At 45.1% G+C, this 23,154-nt stretch overlaps 1 protein-coding gene across 4 annotated transcripts in view; it reads left to right on the top strand.

The window, feature by feature from the left end:
* Window positions 1-23,154, top strand: part of LOC148012117 (phosphatidylinositol/phosphatidylcholine transfer protein SFH3-like) — a 114,542-nt gene that overhangs the window by 30,177 nt on the left and 61,211 nt on the right. For 3 of the 4 annotated variants that reach the window (XM_087669342.1, XM_087669338.1, XM_087669339.1), the window contains 2 exons: window positions 11,788-11,865; window positions 12,028-12,129. In XM_087669342.1, coding sequence (XP_087525468.1) covers window positions 11,788-11,865; window positions 12,028-12,129 — 180 coding nt within the window. The remainder of the gene's footprint in view (window positions 1-11,787; window positions 11,866-12,027; window positions 12,130-23,154) is intronic. The other variant, XM_087669341.1, reaches the window with a different exon arrangement.

The following is a 23,154-nucleotide window of genomic DNA, read 5'->3' as shown; positions in this document are numbered from 1 at the left end:
AAATTGATGCCGGATGTGGGGTGACAGCAGGTAGTAGGAAGATGCTAACGCCTACCTGGGGAAGACGATGCTAGATATGAAGGAGGTCTCCAGGTAGCCAAACACAAATCTCATGAAGCCTGAAGGGAGTTATGAGATTAGTAGATGAGGAGGGTGATTGCCACAAAAAACAGAGCCTAATAGATGGTGGAGGATGGCGCCTAATAGCAGGAGGGTGAATATGGAGTAGGCAGCCATGAACTACGAACCGGAATGTTTGCCAGAAGGGGTGTGAGGGCAGTGGAAAGGTTGGAGAGAGAAGGGAAGAATGTTGGAGTGATGAAAGAAGAGGGGCGAAGAATGACTAAAGAGGTGAAGAATGAATGAAGTGATGGCCTATTTATAGGCCTAAGCTATCTAGGGTAGCACACTGTTGAGTGGGCACTCATTGATGAAATGACTAGAATGTGGACACCAGCCCTTTTTGGGGCTATTAGTGCAAAACCCTAAATGAAGTGTGTTAACTGAAAGAGTGGTTTCTCAGCATCCCCTCTCAGGCCCAAAAAGGGATGAAGAAAGAGGAGCAAAGAGAGATATGAAGATGTAGAGGATCCTAGAGATCCAAGATTTCCACCTGAAAGGTAACTTGTAGTGAGGTACAGTAGACGAGATGAGTTGTAGAACTTGACTCCACCTCTAGAGACAAGCAACTAGCTGCATAATTTCATGTTGGAAGGAATTCGAAGGCCTTGTCACCAAGTCCTAGTTAATTCTCCAAGGCTTGGATCTAGGGGGTACTTGAAGATCTTGGGAATCAATAGAGAAATGACTACTCGAAGATAGCTATCCCCAAAGAGTAAATGGTGGGTAAAGAACTTCATGATGAGTAGGTTCCCTCTCTAAGGGTGGAGATGCAAGGGCCCCCTTTGAAGCCAAAGAAGAAGTAGGAGCACCCATTGAGGGCAAAGAGAGTACATCCCCCTCTGAATCCCCCTCTATGAGAGATCGGGAATTTAAAAACTCACGGATCATGGACTCCAAATCATTTGATGATGAAGGAAGTGCCACTTGTTATGCCAAAGAAGGTATCTGGGGTGTCAAAGAGGTCGAAGAACTCCTAGAGGTGGCCTCTCGAACTTGATAGTCGAGCGTGGGGAAAGGTGAGGCTCATGCTGAGGGCAATAGTTGGTGTCTCTCAATGGAGTAGAGTGTGGAGCCGAGGTAATGAAAGGAGTCGAATAACCACCATCTCCGGAAGGAGCGGACTACTGAGGGGACGGTTGTCAACAATCACTATCTCTTGATGGAGTACATCAGTCTGAGGGTGATAGGTGGTGCTGAAACAAAGTTGGGTACCAATGGCTTTAAACAAACTTTTCCAAAACTGAGAAGTGAAGAGAGAATCATGATCACTTATGATCCTTTTAGGCAATCCATGCAGCGTAAAGATTTCCTTCACAAAGATCCTTGCAATATCTGAAGCCTTGTAGTTAGTTTTAACTCGTATAAGGTGAGCAACCTTAGTTAGCATTTCCACGATGACTAAGATTGAATTGTATCCTCCTTGGATACAAGGTAACCCAACTACAAATCTCTATGTTCAGAGATGTTTCACAAGGTAATCCTTCATCCTCTCTTTCATTTGAGTATCAGTTTGATGCTTACCATTCACCTTCACATTTACTGCCCTTTTCTTTCACTTTCACTTCACATTTAGATTCCTCTTCTTTTAATCTAGATTCCTATTTTAGATCTATAATAGGTTATCCAGTCTTAGCACACATTGTCTTTAATAGACATCAAGGTTTTAGGCCATCACTAGACACCCAGAGGTATACCACTCTACACCTTGGTACATCATTAGCAGGAATGCCATCCTTTTACATTGTGCTTTACACATCCGAAAATGTGTTAATCTGTCCTTTGGTCCTATTGTGTGGGGAATCCCCCTCCTGCACACTGTACTGCCCTCCTTGGTTGGTCAAACACAAGAATCCCCATCTTGTGATGATGAGTCACCTCCTTTTTTGAAGGAATTAGTGATTGGAAAGGAATCACCTACGCATTTAGACCCAATTCCGCCTTCCTCGATTGACCCTAAACATAAACCACTTTCTGATGCAAATGGTCAGTCTCCTCCTTTGAAGGAAATAGGGAGCGGTACACTTACACCCCCACAAAGACCCTCTTGGCACTTCTTGCCTAAAAAAAATAGGTTTTGTCTATTTTGCTAGAAATCGGGCCATGTAGATGACAATTATTACTCTAAGGCCAAGGGTCTTAGACCCACACCCGAATTCATCTCATCCCTAGCTAAGGTTCTTCTACCCAAACCAAGGCTGAATCCAATTCCCAATCCTAAACCAGCCTCAGCCCTTTGGGCAATGGTAGTGCCACTCCAAGTAGGTTGAGAGGGGACCTTTCCTAGGAAGGTAGTGCACTTTCTCCACCCCCTACTAGTATTTGTGTTCATCTCAGTGGTTGACTACCGGTGTGGTGGATCCTAGATTTCCCCTTCAGTTAATGCCTCATAGCATATTTGGCTAGTTTGGTTATTATCTTCCCCTAGGCAAGTCTCTTAGGAGTCCTAGGTCATCCTTAGGAACCTTAGGTTAGTTTCCTTTAGACTTAGCCATACTTTTTTAAGTCTTTCGCTACACACTTTGTTCTTCACTTTTGCTACATCTCACCGCACAACATCCAAAGCATCTCAATATGCAATATTTGGTATGTAGGTTGCTTTCTTAATCTTCTGATGCCAAGTTTTGTATTCTAGTTACAGCTAACATTGTAGGTATATTACCACTCCTAGTTAGGTTGTTGAAGGTCTGTCTTTCGGTTTTTGCCTTGGTGAGTATTGCCTCCATCAACATGGAGATGAAAATAGTATCTTCTCTCACAAGATTGGGTCTTGGGTATCCTTCTCTTGGAAGCCACCTTTCTTTCCTTTCAATTGAGGTGTTTTAATCATTTAACCCTCATTTTTTATACTTTTAGTTTATTTTTCATGATAGATGGACGACTTTCTTGGTGATTGTGCCTTCGTACTCTTGGCTGGCATCAGAGCCATCTTTTGAGGTCGAGTTTCAGGCATACTTTTCCCACTCTTTCAGTTTTGGTAAGGGTCAAGTCTTTCTTCTTCATCCATTCGATCTATTTATATGGTGGATTGCTCTCTTGGCGCTTCTTGACTAGGATGGAATCCTCTCTCAAGGTTGAGATTGTGGCTTGTCTACACCACTTAATTAGCATTGGAGCCCTCTCCCGAGATCAAGTACAGGCATATTCCTTGTAGCCAAGAGGCTGATTCTCATTTGGCCGTTCCGGCTAAGGGTGTTAGGTTTATCTTCATCATCAAATTCATCATGGTTTTTGGCACCATACGAAACTGACATTAGGTCTCTCTTTCTCCTCTTTGACATTGATATCCATGGTTGAGAGGGGGTTCTTACCCTTCATTGATATACTATAGGTTTTGGCATTTGATTTAATATCAGCCTCCCTTTCTTGTTTTACCTTCCCTTTGCAGTGCATGATTATCATCACCTTTGTAAAAGGGCGCTTGGGCAAGTGAATAATTTCTCTATGAGGGACAATATTCAAGTGCACTTGTTGCATGCACATTCCTGTCATGTAACTTACTCTATGCATCTCATTGTGCAAAGCACCCTTAAGAAAATCCTAAGTTGTTTCCACTAGCGGTTCTTTCACCACCTTACTAGCACACCTACATACTTCCCCCTTTTTCTTTATCGCCGACATCCGCAGATGGTTGGGACAGCTTGTCTATTTTGCAATGTATTGGATCTAACCATTTCTTTTCATTCTTCTCTGGGATGTAGTTACTTAATAGGGCGTAAACCATATGTTCTTTAAAAAAAAAAGATTCAATGTGATTCCATCCATCTTTGCAGGTCCTAGTAGCAGTCGATGAGCACCCTTCTGATGCCCTGGTCTCTTTGGGATGATTAGTTGGGATCCCTTGGTAAGACAACCATCACCTCTGTAGTCTTGGTAGATCAGTGGGTAGCTGATATTCATCCTGTGTTCGATGCCCTAGTTGCTTTGGGGTGGGACACCTTGGGGTAAAAATGGGCTTGAGCTTTCTTCTAGTCCCTTGTTGGTTCTAGTTTTGGGTTTGAGAGGGGGGTTTGGGCTAAAAATGCATTACAAACTGAATATCTCTTTAAGATCCACCAAGGAGATTGTGGAATCTCAGTTTGTACCCAAACCATTAGTCAATAAACTTAAAGAAATACCGAAAGGGGTGTCAGTTTTGGGGCCAACAGGGTGTCTACTGTCCAGGAATTTTGAGGTAAATTGTGCATTTTCAGTTTATGTTTATTTACTAATTGCTATAATTAAGTGCTTGATCAAGAATTACCACCTATCCAAGAAGGAAGGCTGGTTTCAGCCCACCATTCAATCCATCCCTTGTCTTGCAGGCTTCAGCCATCAGCTCTCCCTCCAGTGGCTGTCCAACGCATTGCGAATGCTGCCATGTCATCACAAGCCCTTGGTGCCTTGTCCATTGAGCCCGCTCTGCTATGCGGCCACTTTTAGTGCATGCTGTAGCTTGCATTTACTGCAATACAAGCCCATTAAGCATTGTCTTCACCTTTCTCTATTATCCCCTAGCTTCCTACCACCTCTAGTGATTAGCTGCCATCATCTTCAAGTGGTTAGATTACTTCGTTTACCAGTTCCAGCCCAAGAGACTGCTGTATCTTGGTTTCCAGCTTGCTGCCCTTCCACTTTCAGCCTCATCTCAGCTTTGGCTGTGAAGGGGGTGTGCGTAGCAGGAGTGCTGTGTGTGCAAGTAGGTGTAGAGAGAGCAAAAATGTGAGTAGGGTGTGTACCAGTGTGGTACAAACAAAGAATAAAAGAATGTATTTATACTTAGGGTATGGCAAACTTATACCTGTAAGGGTGTGTTCACATGTATAAGTAAATATATACACGGAAAGTGTAACGAAGGGCCTTTATGCCCAACAACCTCCCACTTAAAGGTCCGTAGTGAATCTTTAACCAACTTGCACTAGTCAAATGCAATGCTTATGTTGAGCCTTCACAAGGCTCTTAGCGAGAGCATCTGCAGGGTTATCTTGTGTTTTGATCTTAGTCAATGTGACTAGACCATCATCTAGAACCTGTCTGATAAAGTGGTACTACACATCAATATGTTTGGTACGTGTATGAAACATGTCATTCTTAGCTAGGCATACAACGCTTTGTCATATCCAAGTACCGATGTTTTAGTGGGCAGCTCGAAATCCTTGACCAAACGGCCAAGCTAAGTAGCTTCTTTCAAAGCATCAGTGGCTGAAATATATTCAGCCTCACAAAGAGTGCTACTATCTTTTTCAATCTAGAGCACCATGAATTTGCCCTACCAGTCAAGGTGAAAATGTACCCGCTAGTAGACTTGCGAGTATCTAAGTCACCTGCCATGTCTACATCACAATATCCCTGCAGATCTAATGTACCCTTTCCATAGCATATACATCTTCTTTGTGTGCCCGCAAGGTATCGGAAGATGCATTCCACTGCCTCCGAAATGCGCTTTGCAAGGGTTTGATATAAACTTGCTCACGACTCCTATTGCATGAGCAATATCAGGTCTAGTGGCAACCATAGTATACATGAGTGACCCACAAGCTGAAGCATATGGAACACCCTTCATAGTACTAGCTGCCTTATCATCTTTTGGGTAATCTACTTTGCTAAGCTTAGTGTACAGTGGTAATAGTACACCAAGAGACTTGGCATTAGCTATAGAAAATATGTCAAGTACTTTGCTAACGTACTTTTCTTGTGAGAGAAATAAGAGCTCTCGTGCACACATGCCCAAAATGTTAGCTGTACACAATTCCTTCATGGAGAAGGTTGAATTTAGCTGTCTTTTGAATGCATTAATGCGGCTCTTATGCTTACCAGCAATAAGCATATCATCCACATAAAGCACAAGAATGATAAGGCTTCCATCATCATCCTTCTTTGTATATAAGTAGTGATTTGCATTGCTTCTCTTGAATCCATGTGAGAGCATGGAGGCATCAAATTTCTTATACCATTGTCTAGGAACTTGCTTTAGACTATACAAGCTTCTCTTAAGCTTGCACACCAAATGCTTCTTTCCTAGCATAACAAAGTCTTTTGGCTGCTTTATATACAACTCTTCTTCTAAATTACCATGGAGGAATGCAGTTCTAATATCTATCTGTTCAAGCTCCCGATCCATAGACGCTACAATGGCAAACAATACATAGAGAGTGGTCATCTCGACAATAGGTGAAAACACTTTCTGAAAGTCAATCCCCTCTTTCTGTGTATAACCCTTAGCCACAAGCCTGGCTTTATATTTGGGTTTACCATCTACACACTTGATTTTATAGACCCATTTGTTAGGAATGGCTTTTCTATCTTTGGGCAATGGGACCAAATCCCAAGTATCATTCTAATACAAATATTTCATTTCTTCTTGCATACCTAGCTCCCACTTTTTCTTTAACTCACAAGATTATGCCTCTTTGTGTGTGAGATGCTCACCCTCATCTGTGAGTAAAATGTGGTCCAAAGAGGGATCAAACCTTTGTATAGGTATTTTGACACTACCTTCTTATCCAATGAGCAATATTCTGGGGCAATGGGTTTACTTTCAAAGGAATGCCAATAACCTCATCATTTGGTTGCTGAACTATATTTTCAGGCTGTTGTAATTCATTTTCAGCATGCTGATTATACTGCCCAAGCTGATTTTCAGCATCCCTTTGCTGCCCATTTTCATTTGGCTCAATAATGACATGTTGATCATCAAAACCAGCATCAAACGGGGCTGAATTTTCAATGGTTGGTGGTCGTTCAAGTGGCTGATCATGCTGAAATTTTGACTTTCTTCTTGTCTAAGTCACTAGATGTGACATTTTTCAGCAGCTTTGATTCATTGAATGCCACATCCCGGCTGTGAATTACATTTTTCATGCTTGGAATCTAAAATTTATAACCCATTTCACCTTCATCTCCATAACCCATGAAGATGCCTCTGATGGATTTCATGTCAAGTTTGGTTTTGCTATCAACAAGTACATGTGCATAAAATTCGCAGCCAAAGACCTCTAAGTGGTCATATGAAGCAGGTTTGCCAGACCAAACCTATTTGGGATGCCACTATCAATCGCACAATGTGGAGATCGATTGCAAATATGCACTGTGGTTTTAAGTGCCTCTCCCCAATATGGTTACAAGAGATTAGCTATGGATAGCACGTATCAAATCTTCTCACATAAAGTGCGATTCATCCACTCAGCCACACCATTAGATGACGAATTATAAGGGGCAGTGAGCTCCCATTTAATCATGTCTTCACCACAAAACTGATTGAATTCTTTTGATACATACTCTTTCCCATTATCTATTCTTATGCATTTTAGTTTTGAACCCTTTTGAGTGCTAACGAATGCATAAAACCTTTTAAAAACGTCCAATGCCTCACTTTTCTACTCAAGCAAGTAAACCCATAGCTTTCTAGAGTGGTCATCAATAAAAGACACGAAATGACGGCAATCACTTTGAGTTTTTATTGGCATGGTACATACATCAGAATGGACTAAATCCAAAATACATGCCTTTCTAGAGGCTTCATGATAGTATGAAATCTTTACATGTTTTTCCAAAATCCAGTCATCACAAAAGTCAAGCTTTGAATCTTTCACATCAACTCTCCCAAGTGAAGAGAGTGCTTGCAAACCCTTTTGGCTCATATGTCCAAGATGCTTATGCCATAGCTTCTTGTGTGATTGTACTTCTGCAAACTGCAAAACAAACTTTTCAGGAAGTGCCTTGTAGTGCGGATAATACAAAGTTTCTTTGTTACTGCCTCTAGTGACAAGCACAGATTCTTTTTACACCTTTCACATTCCACCATCTAAAGTAGTGAAGTAATCTCTATTGTCTAATTGCCCAACTGAAAGCAAACTCTTCTTGATGCTAGATACGTACCTTACATCATAAAGAATCAATTCCTGGCTGTTTTTAAGAGCTAGGTGTATGGTGCCAACTCCCTCTATGTCACATTCATAGTTATTTCCTAGGTAAAAATTTCCAAGGCGACCTGCTACATAAGAAGAGAAACATTCTAAAGATGGAGTTACATGAAATGAAGCACCGCTATCAACAATCCACAATTGTGACAAACCATCATGAGTAGACAACAAGGCATCTATCACATCCTTTTTAGTGATATATATGTCTTCTATTGTCATAGCATGTGGATTTGAAGAAACAATCAGCAAATTTGCAATATCTTCATTTTTTTAAATCTCTTCAATGACATTCCTAGATAGCACATTTTCCTTCTCTGTCTTTAGGGGTAGAGTAGCTATCTTTCTCATTCTTTTTGCCTTTTGCTTTTATTTTCTTTTTGCATTCTTGTTTCTTTTTAGAATACCCACAATTGTTTTTTTATGCCCTTTGCATCCACACTGGTAGCTAGTGATATCTTGTTTTTCCTTGCTTTTGCTGTGAGTTTTGTGTTTATGTGTAGCATTTGACTTCTTTTTAGTCCTTCCTCTTACATTATAGGCCGATCCATTGTTTCCTTCACTTGCCTTGCATCTAATCGCCTCATTGGGAATAGAACCACGCACAACATCAAAAGTAAAATTGGGGTTGTTGCTCAAAGAGACAATCAATGCTTCCTATGAATGTGGTAAAGTTATAAGCAAGAAGATAGCCTTCAACTTGGGATCAAAAGGCAGCAAGCTTGCATCATGAAACTGACTCAAAATCCCAATAAATGCATTCAAATGATCTAAGGTGGGCGTTTTCAGCATTCTTAGTTGAGGTACTTGCGTTTGTAGTCTGGCTCATCTCCTTGGCATCTGAGGATTGTGGTTATCTCCCTTAATAGTTGGTGATAATCTTCCTCATCTTTGACAAAATTAGAGGATTGCGGTTCACTCTCTTGAGAGCTGCCCTTCACCTTCCAGTGATTACTTTGATATCCATTGCGTGGAGGACTGTGTTTGCTCCCTTCATTGTGCAAATTTCCCATAGGTGCTACTACTTGATTCTGGCAGGATAGTGCAGTTATCTTTTGAGCTTCGGCTTTGCTATATCAACTTTTCTTCTCATAGCATGATTTAGTGCATCATCACCGTGTTCTTCTCATGTTTCTGAGTTTTTCTTCTCTCTTAGTGTTTGCCATACACACTCTGTGTTTTTCCCCACAAACCCTAATGTCTCTCTGTACCATCACATATTTCTACATGATATTAGAGCAAGAGGTGCTTAGTGAGCCATGAAGATCCTCTGCATCAAAGAAGACAAAGATAGGTTGTGGGTTCGGCATCGTCTACTCATTTCCCTCCTGTTGTATCAACGGGTGAAAGAGATACCCTTTCTTTCTCTCCCTCCCTCCCTCCCTTCCTTTTACAGGTTGACACTCCAGTGTTATGGCTTCTCCCCCAGCAAATGGACAGACCATTGGATGCTCCTCTTCTAGCATCATCGAGCCTCCCACCCATGCTTGCCGACCTAGACCTTTGCTCCCTACACCACTGGAGTATTTGCGTCTACCCGTAGGCACTTGTTATGTCACCTTTCCTTTCTAGGCCACTGAGTTTATTCTGCATCGGCTTTTAGATTTTTATTCTCAAGGCAATAAGATGCATCTAATGCACACTAAGTCGTCTCAAGCACTAGGAGAATCGCTAGGCGTCACGGTCTCCTCGCGATTGCTGCAATATGCTACGGAGGTTGCTTCTACTTTTTCTAGGGTTTCAGGAATGCCACTTTGACAACCCGTTGTTCTACAGTCCGGTCCATCAAGAGACGGCGGTGATTGTTGGCTATCATCCCCATGGCAATCTGCTCCTTCGCGAGACAGTGATTGTTCAACACCTTCCATTACCTTGGCTCTGTAGTCTGCTCCATTGAGAGGTAGTGACTGTTGCCCACCCTTGACTCAGCATGAGCCTTACCTTTCCCACCCTCGACTACTTAGGTTTGAGAGGCCACCTTTGGGAGTTCTTTGACATCTTCGACACCCCAGATACCTTCTTTGGCAAGACCGGCGGCACTTCCTTTGTCATTAGATGATTCAGAGTCCGTGATCTTTGAGTTTTTAGATTTCCTATCTCTTGTAGAGGGGGATGTACTCTCTTTGCCATCAGAGGGGGCTTGTACTTCTTCTTTGGCTTTAGAGGGTGCCCCTACTCCTCATGAAGTTCTTCCACACCATTTACGCTTTGGGGATGGTTGTCTTCGCGCAGTCATTTCTCCTATTGATCCCTAGGATCTTCAGGTACTGCCTAGATTGGGGCCTTGGAGATGCAACTGCAACTTGGCGAGATGAGGCCTTCGAATTCCTTCTAGCATATGGAGTTATGGAGCTAGTGGCTTCTCTCTTGAGGTGGAGTCAGATCTACTTTTCATCTTGTCTACTGTTCTTTACTACAGGTTTGCTTTGAGGTGACAATCTTGGATCCTAGGGATACTCTACATCTTCTTCGGATCTCTCTTCACTCCTCTTTCTTTATCGCTTTTTAGGCTTGCTAGGGTGTGTTGAGAAACCCCTCCTTCTGTTTACACACTTCATTTAGGGTTTTGTATTGATAGCCCCAAAAAGGGCTAGTGTCCACATTTTGGTCACTTTTGTAGTGAGCTCCCACACAATGGTGCATCATCCTAGACAATTTATGCCTATAAATAGGTTGTCACTTTATTCATTTCATACTCCCACGTCAATCATTCTTCACCCCTCTTCTTCCATTGCTTCAACATTCTCTCTCTTGCCTCTCCACTGCCCTCACACCCCTTCAGGTGGATACTGTGGTTCGTGGTGGGCATCCATCTTTTTCTTCAGCCTGGCATCATCTTCTCACACCTAGCAGCACATTTCTTCCTTGTGTTTGCTGATCAGAAACATTTGTGTTAGCTCTTCCCACATAGGCATTAGTCTCCTTTTACTAGCATCATCATCCACCTTGCGTTTTGCACACCAGAGGCTGCTATAGTTTGCGTTTCCCATCATTAGGCATCACCTCCACATCTGGTGACCTTTCCTACACAGGTTTCAGCATTCTATTGTTTGTGTTTTCAGCATTCTTGGCTCAAGTACTTGCATTTGTAGTTTGGCTCATTTCCTTGGCATTTGAGGATTGTGGTTCTCTCCCTCAACAGCTGGTGATCAACTTCCTTATCTTCAATGGCATCAAAGGGCTGTGGTTTGCTCCCTTGACAATTGTCCTTCACCTTTCAATGATTACTTCGATAGCCCACTGCCTGGAGGATTGTGTTTCGCTCCCTTCATTGTGCAGATTTCCCACAGGTATTGCCACCCGATTCAGACAAGACAATGTAGTTTTGAGCTTGGGCTCCGCTGTATCAACTTTTCTTCTCATAGCATGATTTAGTGCATCATCACCATGTTCTTCTTGTGTTTTTGAGTTTTTCTTCTCTCTCAGTGTTTGCCATACATACATAGTGTTTCTCCCCACAAACCCTATTCTCTCTGCACCATTGCATATTTCTACAGCAACCTCTTTGGTTCTCTAGAGTATCACCTTGAATGTGGAGGCACTATGAGGATTGTGACTCTATAGCACATCACCTTCGAAATGCACATCCATGTTTCTTGTTAACTAATAGGATTAATTAATTGATTGATTGATTGATTGATATTAATTTTTGGGAGTGGGGGGGCAGGAAATCTAACTTCAATTTCCACCAATTTATTGGCGTCATGATGGTTATGTAGAACTAGATAAATCTGTAGGCTTGGTGTTTTAACTCGTGTGCTGATTACAGGGAATGAAGAATTTTGGAAAAAATGCAAGGGACCTTCTTACTCGCATTCAAAAGGTCGATGCAGATAATTACCCTGAGGTGACTATTGGCTTCCAAATGTAGTGGTTTCGTTTTGAACCTAGAGTAGGTTGTTGGAAACTATATACTGTTGCTGTCTTGACTTTCTTTGAGCTGCATGTGTTATCTAGAGAATAGAACTTTGGCGTAATTCCTTACTGTTTGTGCTGAGATTTATAACAGACTCTACATCATCTATTCATAATCAATGCTGGTTCTGGTTTTAAGCTTCTTTGGAATACAATCAAAAGCTTTTTGGATCCCAAAACCTCATCTAAAATTCAAGTGAGTGAAAATCCTACTTTTAATTTTATGTCTGGCAAGTAGCATTCATTGTTTCCTGTTGTACGGTTGGCAGCTTGTGTTAAAATTAGTAGTAATCATTTTACTTGTGTATTTGAGCAAGTCTAATTTTCTGCTGTAGAAGAACAAAGTTGTGGGATTTATACTTGTTCAACTGTTTTTGCACAAGGAAGAACTGCATCAGAGCAGCTGCGGATGATTCCAGAGAAAACATGTTTTAGTTGCTTGAGCTTAGTAGCTTACTTTCTCTAGGGCATACTTGAGAGAAAATCTAAAATGGAAATGGAAATGGAAATGTGAACAGTAAATGGAAATGGAATTGGGGGGGGGGGGGGGGGGGGAAATTGAAATGCCATAACATAAGAAAGGGGGGGGAGGGGGATTGGTCCTTAACGTGGTGGTATTTTGTGCAGAAAACTGTGATTGCTACAATGAATGTGGAGTACAATAATTAATCTTTATTTACTTCAGATTCCAAAATCTACTTTGTGGAGAGAGAGAGAGAGCTGACCTGCGGGTCCTGCTTGTGGTCGTCGCCCGTCAACCCTGTGCGTCAGGGTCCCTGCCGTCGCTGTCAGACCTGGGCCCTGTGGGCTGTCGCCTGTCCGCCCTGCGTCCTGATCCCTGCTCCTCAGCATTCCTGCCGTCGCCTGTCAGCCCTGCTCCTCAGCGTCGTGGCCCTTGCAGCTGCCCCTTGGTCCTGCGTTTCGTCCTCCTGAACCTGCACCGTTAGGGTTGCACCCTGCCTCACGCCTCATCTATACTCCCTCTGGACAGGCCACGGCTGAGGCAGACAGGTAACAAACAGGTTCAATCGGGTGTGCTTGCAGAATATGTCCCTGGACAGTGCCTCTGTACAGGGGAGAGAGAGAGAGAGAGAGAGAGAGAGAGGCCTACGTTCGTTTCTACCGCCCGTGAGCTCCTGGCTCTGCATCTGACTTGCACAAGTGGTGATACAACATGGCTGGTCTGGATATGACTTTTATCGACCAAACGGTGGCAGCCCTTGGTCCGGATTCTGATACAGAGAAACCAGAGGATATGGTTCCTTGCACAGAGGAGATGCCTCCTGGTCCTGACTTCCAGCCTGCGGGCAAACGCACCAAGCATACTTTGGAAGAGACAATGGATCATCAGGTACGATCTTATGCTCAGATTGCCTCTGATTCTGTGGATTCTCAGGATGTTGATTGGGAGCATTTGCTGGACTTTGCCAACACTCTGCTTGGCGATTATGTCCAACATAATCATGAAGCTTTTTTTGACTCTGAAACTGAAGATGTTCTGGAAGCCACGGTGGACCCAAAAAATGTCTTGCGCTCATTTTCGGTGTTTTATGACCGTGCTATTATACTCTTCTTCACTGGCAGGATCCTAGTGCTTTCCCATATTCATCAGTGGCTGCACAATCTACTACAAGGGGAGTGTGTTGAGGAGATTTTTGTTGGGCCCCGAGGCTTCTATGAGATGCTGTTGAAATCTGAGAAGCACCATGCTGATCTCCTGTCTAAATTGCCATTGTTCTTTGATCGCCGTTTGGTCCATGTTGTGCCATGGTGCCCAATGGCAGATTTTCAGCGCCTACCTCAACGTGAATGCCCGGTGTGGGTTGAAGTGGAAAATTGTCCGGCTGTCTATTGGCCATTGTTAAAGGATGCCATGGCCGTTGTGGGCACTGTTTTGGTCCCCCCGAGCCTAAGGGCCATGAATCGTAACCGTTTGTGTATGTTATGGGACACTGCTAGGAAAAGGCCTGCTTGGTTACGTCTTAATTGCTCTGGCATGCATCCTTTGCACTTTCGCTTGAAATGGGGTAACTTTGCAGGGCATTGCTTTTCGTGTGGAAAATTGGGGCATTTTATGGCCGAATGCCCAGAGAAGCAACCGACTTCAGATGTTGAGCATGTTACACTACCCATGGAAGATATGGTGTGTGATGCTCCGTTGCAGGATGCAACCCAGCCACCTAAAGTTTTGGATAAAGGTAAACAATATATTTTGGGTTTGGATTCCCGTGGCAAGGACTGGGTAGATGTACATGCCAAAAAAGGTAAAAGGTTTGATGCTAGCCTGGTGGATACTGGGCCTAATGCTTCACAAGATTCCATGCGCACTTATATGCGCAGGAAAGAGATGTTGTCTTCAGAGCATATTGCTCATACTATGGTTTCTTCTGCTTTCCGTAATCAGTCTACTAGGAAAGTCTATACGGACGGTCCAAAGGGCCCACCTGCTAAGTTGGCTTTTGATACTAGAGGTAATGTGATTACCCCATGGGATCGTCGTTATCCGTGTTCCATCCCCAAGACAGTGGATATTCCGTCTACTCCTAAAGCTGGCTGTTAGAACTCTTTTTCCGTGTTAGCTGATTTTTTGGATGAGGGAGTCCTTGACATTCTAGCAGAAAAGGTTAAATCGAGGCAAGCTATGCCTCGTTCCTGATTTTCTTTTTGAATACACATGAAGATAGCCACGTGGAATGTGCGAGGCATTTGTTCTCGCCATAAGCAACATGCCATGTGGACTGTATTGCATGAGAATCAGTGGAATGTCTTGTGTGTTGTTGAGTACAAGAGTCACGGTGAAGCAGGAAAAGTTGTGGATTGCCATGGGTTTCGCTTGTTTTATGCAGGGACACATGCCATGCATTATTCTGGTGTGCTTATGATTGTACATGAGAACTATCAGCTTGTTCTTATTAAAAATGATGTACATGGCCGTTTTGTGGTGATTGAAGTTTTATTTGAAGGAGAGATCTTATGGTTACTGGGCCTCTATGCTCCGAATGACCCTTTATCCCGCCGGGATCTTTGGAATACTTTGTAGATCTCCTTGTCACTTGTGGCAGATGGGGTTTTTTGATGGGGATTTTAATATGTGTGTTGATTCTTCACAGTCCACATCAGCGCATTCGGTGATGGACGCTCTGGAAAGTCGTGTGTGGAATGCGTTTGCTATTGCTGTACTTAAGCAAGATCTCTGGTCTTGGCTACACCCTTCTTCTACAGGGTTTACTTTCCATTCTGCGTAGTATGCAACTACATGGTCGCGGTTGGACCGCATGTACATCATGCAGGATGATGATTTTCTTCCCGAGATGCTGGAAATGAAAGTGTTGTAGCAATATGCCTTGTCGAACCATTTCCCTCTACAGCTTGAGATATTTGCACAACCCATTGCATCTTTTAAGCAATTTCTGGATAGACTCCCTTTGCGTTTCAACTGGTCTTATTTGAAGCATTCAATCTTTCAGAACTATATGCAGCTATTGATTGAAAGATTTTTATTGGACTTCGCCTCTGAGGGCAATGCTTCGTTTGAGCGATTGCTCTCTAATGTGCAGCGGGTTGCTCGGCAGTATGGGATCCATCATGCCTCTCTTTGTCGGCGGCGTCGACAAGCAGCGGAGGACTTACTGGCTTTGGTTCGTTCTCTGCTGATGGACACTCCAGATGATGTATTTCTGCTGTCATTGGCGATGCAGTTGGCTGATCTTATTAAAGAGCTTCAGTTGAAATCTTATCAGCAGGTCAAATTGCAAAATTTGACTGAGAATTTGCAAGACAGTGCTTGTCAGACTCATAAGTTCTTTTGAGCTCTACATGCATCTCCTGCTCGAGAAAATATGACTAGACTCCAGGATCCAGAAGGTCGAATGGTCATTGATCCCCAGACTATTGTGAATATGTGCAGGAATTATTTTTTAGACCTTCTTGGTTCTTCTCCTTCACCTTCTGACCAAGTTACTCATGCACGCTCAGTTTTCTATGATCTGGTCCGCAATCAGGTTTCACTTGATATGCAAACTACTTTGGAGATAGATATTTGTGAGGCGGAGGTTATGGATGTTTTGTTACACTTGCCCAAGGATAAAAGTCCCGGTTGGGATGGTCTCACCAATGAATTCTTTGAGATTTTTGCTACCCAACTGGTGAAACCATTGACGATTATGTTTCAGCAGGTCTGGGAAATGGGGTTCATGCCTTCCTCATGGAAAGAAGGTCTTATCAAATTGCTTCCAAAAGTTCCTTCCCCGTCAATGTTGAAACATTGGAGACCAATTTCTTTGATGGGTTCGATGTATAAAATCTTTTCCAAAGTGATGGTGAATCGGGTCCACAAGCATCTTCTGGCCATTGTGCATCCTCTTCAATATGGTCTCATTAAGGGCCGAAACATTCTGCATAATATCTTAAATGTGCAAATGGCTATTGACTATGCAAGGCACTCTAATCAGCAAGTGGTATTGATTCAATTGGATCTGGAAAAGGCTTTTGATTATTTAGACTGGTCTTTCATTGCAGAACTTATGTCTACTATGGGCTTTGGTACTCGGATGTCCTGCTTGATCTACACCATTAGTGGTGCGGCTTCTTCGCGAGTTATGCTAAATGGTGGTGTTACCGAGCCATTTGTCCTTGCACGCTCTGCGAGACAGGGTTGCCCTTTGAGTCCTCTCTTCTTTGCCCTTGCGACTCATTCGGTTCTTTCGATGTTATCTTCTATGGCAGCTTTTACTCAGTTGGCTGGATTGTCTCTTCCTTTTGGATAGGACTTCATTACTCAATCTTTGGCTGATGACAGCTTTATGATTTTGCGTGCGGACAAGGACAATCTTTGCAAAGCATTAGATTTTTGGATGCTCTTTGGTCATGCTTCTGGTCTTCATATCAATGCTTTCAAATCAGACATTCTCAGTTGCACGGAGTCTGATTTATAGTCATTGGGCTGGCAGGGACAGGTTGTTCCCCGTGGTTCCATTGTCAGGCATCTTGGGTACCCTTTGGGTGTTGATGTTCGGCCAAAGCAACTACTAGAGTGGATTTCACAGAAACTGGCAGCTAAGTTTCTGTATTGGAAGTCGCAGGCTCGGCCCTTCCATGTTCGCCTCAAAGTGGCTCAGACAATTATGTTGCTCATGCTCACATATTTCTTGCCATTGCTGCCTTAGACTACTACTACTTTGAATGCTCTTACTCAGCACATTCGTTTCATGTTATGGAAGAAGGATTCCTTGCAGGCAGGCATTTCATGGATTTCTTGGTCGCATATATGTACCCCCAAATGCATGGGTGGTGGGGCTATTTTGGATGCCGAAACTCATATGCTGGCACTTCGTTGGTCTCTTTTTCGTGACATGTGCGTGGATCATCACCCGGGGTCGTTATAGCCCGTTATTTTCTTGAGAATCACGGGCTTGTGCATAGTAATACACAAATTCGGAGCTCCTGGTGGCATGTTCTTAATGTAGACTCTGTTTTCTAGTCCTTGCATGCTCATTTGGTCTGCTCTTAGAAATTGGTTCTCTAGAAGGCGCGTTGGCATCCAGCGGAGGACCGCTTACATACTAACTCTTTTCAACTGGAATTGTTGGCAGCCTCGCGATTACTTTCTTGGGAAGGCAAACATGAGTTAACTGCATGGCACGTTTGGGCTTGACTTCAGTTGCAGATGCCACCCTTGCCAGTCGTAACGTCTTGATATCGTTTCGTACAGCCAGGAGGCTTTTCAGAATCCCTCGTGGATACTGTGATTTATGGGAACAGCTTTTGTTAGTGCTCCAGAGTAGGCAACCCTTTCTTGCCCTTGCTTTGGATCGTCTTGGCAAGACTGGGACCTTGGAGGTCGGTTGAATTTGGAAAAGGCCTCAGCTAACCAGGTGTATCATCTTCTGATTAAAGATCATCAATGGCTGGTTACTAAAGCTAATACTGTATGGGGATTGCGGAAATCTCAGTCATGGTGGAAGGCAACTGTGATGGAGGACTAGTTGAACAAGACACCTTTCAAATGCAAGGTCTTTCTCTGGAGGGTGATGATTGGTGCTCTTCCGCTTGCTTCAGCCCTTTCCAAGCGTTGAATCTCTAACGGCAATTGTTTCTTTTGCACCACTACTGTGGAATCGGCCTATCATCGATTTATTTCTTGCCCTCTTGCTAAGAATATCTGGTCGCTCTTGTCAGCGGTTTGGCGAGCAGTGGTTGGTTTCTCGCTAAGCCCTTTTGATTGGGTTTTTGTACGGCCAAAATACCCCACCCCGGCACAGTCGCATATAAAGATCTTGTTTCACTTTCATAGATACTGGGGATGCTGGCACAATTGGACCACTTGGAATGCCTTTCTTTTTTATTCGGCCTCTAATGTTCCAGGACATATTGTGAGGCTTAAAGGTCTCTTGCATTGGCAAATAGATCTCATTCTGCACTCTAACTTACTCCCTCGGGAGGACTTACTTCCCTGGCATATGGCAATTTCCTGTGCGTCTTTGCCATGACTTTTGTAACTCTTTTGTTGTTTAGTGCTGAGCTTTTACACATGATGGCTTAGAGCCATCGTGTATCTTGTAATCATGTAAACTTGTACCTTTTTTTCGTAATTAATACAATTACCTTTTACGAAAAAAAGAGAGAGAGAGAGAGCGAGAGCTACCTATTGTGAAAAAAGAGGGAGAGTATAGAGCTATCCCTGCCAGTGCGGATGAGGAGGTTTTGGATACACAAGTGCCTACTCAAGAGGTTCTTTGTTCCTTTTCAGCTACTCATTTTTTTTTGAAAGTAAAATGTGGCTGATTATATTACTGAAAAAAAACTGATTACATTGGACTCATGCTCAATAGACAAGCTGGAGTTGATGAAAGTCACAGATACATCATATATACAAGCCTCTCAAGGCGGTCTGGGGGGGATGGGGGCAAGAAGCCATGGAGGGGGGGTGTATCGCCATCTGGGGCTGCCTGCCTGCATCACGAAGAACAGGTCCTGGCCGCCCCAAGTGCGTATGAAATGATATCGGAGTTCTTGACGAGCCCTGGACTCGCCCTGCACCTGATCCCATCGGCCTTGAAGGGAGTGGATGATGGAGGTCCAGAGCTTTGCTAAGGTCACCTGTACTGAAAGTCTCTCTCCACCGAAAGCCACCTAACACCGCGCCTTCCAGATATGCCAACCAGTAAGACTCCCCATGATTTCCCATATCTCAGAGCGGTCTGCTGTGGGCTCCAATACTTGGTGGATGGGTAGAGCCTCTAAACCGACCACTGCGCACGACCCTGCCTTGATAATGAATATCATATCCTGCATTCTGGCCTCATAGAGAAGGTGACGGCCCTAGCTAACCGACTGCCAGCAGAAAGCTCCCTAAGAGATACATCCAAGAGTGGGTGCTATGCGGCGAAGGATGCGGCATACTCCTCTCCACACGAGCTGTGCCGCCTCACACGACCAAAGGTAGTGCTTTGGGGTTTCCATAGAGTGCTGTGTGCAGTGCTTACAAACTCCCTCTTGCATCTAGGAAAGCCAACTTCCCACCGCCAAGCCTCCATGTGCCACCATCCATAAAAAACATGATACCCTCCTTGGTCGCTAGCTGTCCCATAGGCGATGCCCGAAGTTCCGTCGGAATGGCTTCGTAATGCTGTGCTCCGCCCAGTGCTTGCTACGTGACGGCGCCCAATCCATATCCTCCTGCATCAGTACGTGTCTGCCAATCCTAGCGGTGTACTCCAAGAATCTTGGTGGCTTCTTGGCGACCTTAGTGGCCGGCCAAAGCCACTCTCCCGGATCCCACTCCAGCTCATCAATTGGCCTTCCTTCCCAGATCCAGAGGTGCCACTCCCTAAGCTCCTGCCAAAAGACCAAAGGGTCTAGCCGCCATGTCTTCCCCTAAAGGCCAATCACCTGGATCCTCTTCCATGAAAGGACAACTATCCCCTCATCTTGCTGCCCTTTGTCAAGAGCCAGACGCCCCCCTCCTGCATGGTGAAAAAGGTCCCAGGTGGAGCGCCATCCACTCTTCTTGCCACCTGTAGGGGGATGCCTGCTGGTGAAAACCTAGCGGCCATACCTCCCTGGGCTCTATCGGCTCTCGTATTGGGGGAGCAAGCCACTCCTGAGGTATTGCAGCATCTATCTCCCTTCTCCTCAGCTCCACTCCTCGCTGGCAGCCTGATACTTGTTGCAACACCTCCTCGTTTGCCATCTTGTACACCTCCCGCCATGTCCTGATGGTACGAGCCGGGCCAGCCTCCCAACCAGCCCACTAGATGTGGGGGCGCTCGCCAATCTGTGCCCCTTCCCGGTCCTTGATCTGGGGGTTCCAAATCACCGACTGACGGTCTATCTCCTCTTGGCAGCCTGGGGGGCCCTGGATTAGGGCCTTACGGAGGCCTTGCCACACACGGAACAAGCTGCGTAGGAAGGGTGATGTGGGGGGGTGTTGATCTGGGCTGACGTGAAGATCCATCTTAGGGATAGCCTCCACTCATTGCCAAGCCTCGATCTACAATCCTAAAGACCCTCCTGCAATAGGACCTTCCAGGTCTGCCCTCCCGATGTGAGGCCGTGGACAACTAGCTTGCCCAAGAGGGCCATACTCTGATACTTTGGGTCTATTTTCCCAAGCCCTCCCTCTGACCGATGTCGTATGATGGTCGCCTACGCCACCTTGGCCTTGGAATCCCTGGAGCCGTCTGACCCGGACCAAATGAAATTCCGCACTAGGCGGCGAAGCTGCATTACACAGAAAGAGGAGAAGCACCAGCACTAGGCGATGTACCAGGCCCTCGCTAGGAGGACTTGGTTAACCACTAGGGCTCGGTCGGCTAGTGAGAGGTGAGCCGTGCTCCAGTAGGTCAGCTTCTTCCGAATAGAATTGAGGACTGGAAGAAACTGCTGGGCGGGAGTGATGTCGAGTCCCATCCGGAACCCTAGGTACCGGACGGTCTGTCCTCTTCTCACCCATATAAATCCTAGGTGGATGCCCCACTCCATGCTAGAGTTCGGGTCTGTGAGGAAACCAACCGACTTTCGCCAGTTGGTTTTTGCTCCCGCTGCAGAACAGAACACCTCAAGAGCCAGCCTCACTCTCTCCAGTATCAACTCATCATCCTCTATGTAGACCGTTGTATCATCTGCATACTCTGAGTCTAACAACTCGGCATCCTCTCTTACTGGAAGTCGGAGGCCACGTAATTCGCTCACACGTGACTTGAGGAAGTGAGACATCGCCTCTGCAAAGAGAAGGAACAGGTACGGGGCTAGGGGGCAGCCCTATCAGACCGATCTCTCCAGCCGAAACTCCTCCCCTCGCCTACCACCTATGAGAACCCTGTTGGTGGCCGATCTGTAAAGTGCGGAGACCCCGCAAATCCAAGCCTGGGGGAAACCCAACCTCACCATGGTGCCCTCTAGGAAATCCCAGTCCACCCTGTCATAAGCTTTCTCGAAATCCAAGAGTAGTACGGCCAGTCTCTGCCCACTGTGTTGGGCCCACTCTGTCGGCTCAAAGAAGGTGAATACATTGTCTAGGATGCTCCTATCCTGGACAAAGCCTGTTTGTGTGTCATGGATGATGTCTGGAAGCACAGGGCGCAGTCGCATACCAATCATCTTTGCCAGCGCCTTATAGGCCACTGACAATAAGGTGATCGGTCTCCATTGGGAAAGCTCCAACTGGTCTTCCCCTTTGGGGAGAAGACTGGTAAGGCCTGCCAAAAGACTCCTTGGCATTTGTCCTGAAGTGAAAATCTGGTGAAAGGCCATCAATAGGGGGTCCTTCACCACTTCCTAGAAGGTAGTGAAGAAAGCCTTAGAGAGGCCATCCTCTCCCGGGCATTTCTGCCCGTCCTGTGTATGGAAAGCCTCCTCTAGTTCCTTCTCTGTGAAGGGGTCTAGGAGGGAGCGTCCCATCTCCTCTGTGATGAGGGATGGGACGTTATCCCAGACCTGCTGTCTACATCGCTGTCCTCGAGGCGACTGTAGTAGTCGGTGGCAATCTCCATTGCCTCGTCTGGGCTAGAACAAGTCCTCCCATACTGATCTCGGAGGCTGCGTATCCGCTCTCCTAAAGTGCGAGGCTCGTGCACCTGGAAAAACTCCTTGCACATCGTGTCCCCCTTCCGCGTCTAGAAAGCTGCTGAGGTGCGGAAAGAGAACTCTAAGCGCCTGTCCTCTAGGCCAGCAATGGCTGGTCGCGCGCTCACCTCCTGTTTTCAGCTACTCATGAACAAGGTGTCATTCTCTTCTTCACTTGTCGGATTTCCATGCTTGCCAAGATCCACCATTGGTTGACCTCTATTCTGCAGACCGATGGTATGTAGGAGATCTTTACTGGTTTGCGTTGGCTGTGATTTCCTCCTCCAAAAGCAGCCCCTCTCCTTTGAGAAACAACTAGTGCATATTGTCTCATGGCATCCACTACAAGAATTCCAATGTTTACTAAAGCAACAATGTCCAATATAGGTGGAAGTGGAGAATTACCCGGCTATCTATTGGGCCCTTCTTAAGGATGCAATGGCTGCCAAAGGGCATGTGGTGGTACCCCCTAGTCTGAAGGAAGAGAACAGACAGATTGTGCATGTTGTGGGATATTTCCAGGAAGTGACCCAACTGGTTGCGCCTCAATTGTATGGGCATGCAGCCGCTTTGGTTCTAGCTCAAGTGGGGTACTTTTGCTGGTTACTGTTTCTTCTGTGGTCAACCAGGTCATTTCATGGGTGAATGCCCAGATTGCAAGAGTGCCTTGGCGGATCACAGCCCGTGGATAGGGACCAAAACATGCGCCCCCCGCCCCCCCCCACCCCGGCCCACGGCCGTCTGCCCCAAATTCCATCAAGCAACAGATGATTCAGCCCAATCAGTGCAAAGGCAAGCAACTTGCTCTTTCTTCAAACTTGGAATCCCAAGGGTGGCCTAGCGTAGTAAAGGGAAAGCAAAGGAGATGTCTATCCCCATAGTACCTATTGACCCTTCTTCAGACTTGGAATCCTAGGGGTGGACGGAAATCGATGCAGTAAAGGAAAAGCAAAGGATTCTTCTATCTCCACAGTACCTATTGACCCTTCTTCTTTGTAGGATCCCCTCCACATGTATTCGCTCACCGAGACAAATCCTTGGAGGTACCTACTGCTGGAGTTCCTACTATTGCCAAGGACCCACCGCCCCTCAAAGAGCAACAACAATATCAGCAATTGACGTGATCATTGTTGCGCACCTGTGAGCCTCCAATTCA

This window comes from Lygodium microphyllum, chromosome 27 (genome assembly GCF_053477565.2).
Source record: "Lygodium microphyllum isolate KBCC chromosome 27, Lygodium_microphyllum_v1.1.10, whole genome shotgun sequence".
NCBI classification, from domain to species: Eukaryota; Viridiplantae; Streptophyta; class Polypodiopsida; order Schizaeales; family Lygodiaceae; genus Lygodium; species Lygodium microphyllum.
The sequence above is the reverse complement of the archived record's forward strand: the minus strand, read 5'-3'. Positions and strand labels throughout refer to the sequence as shown.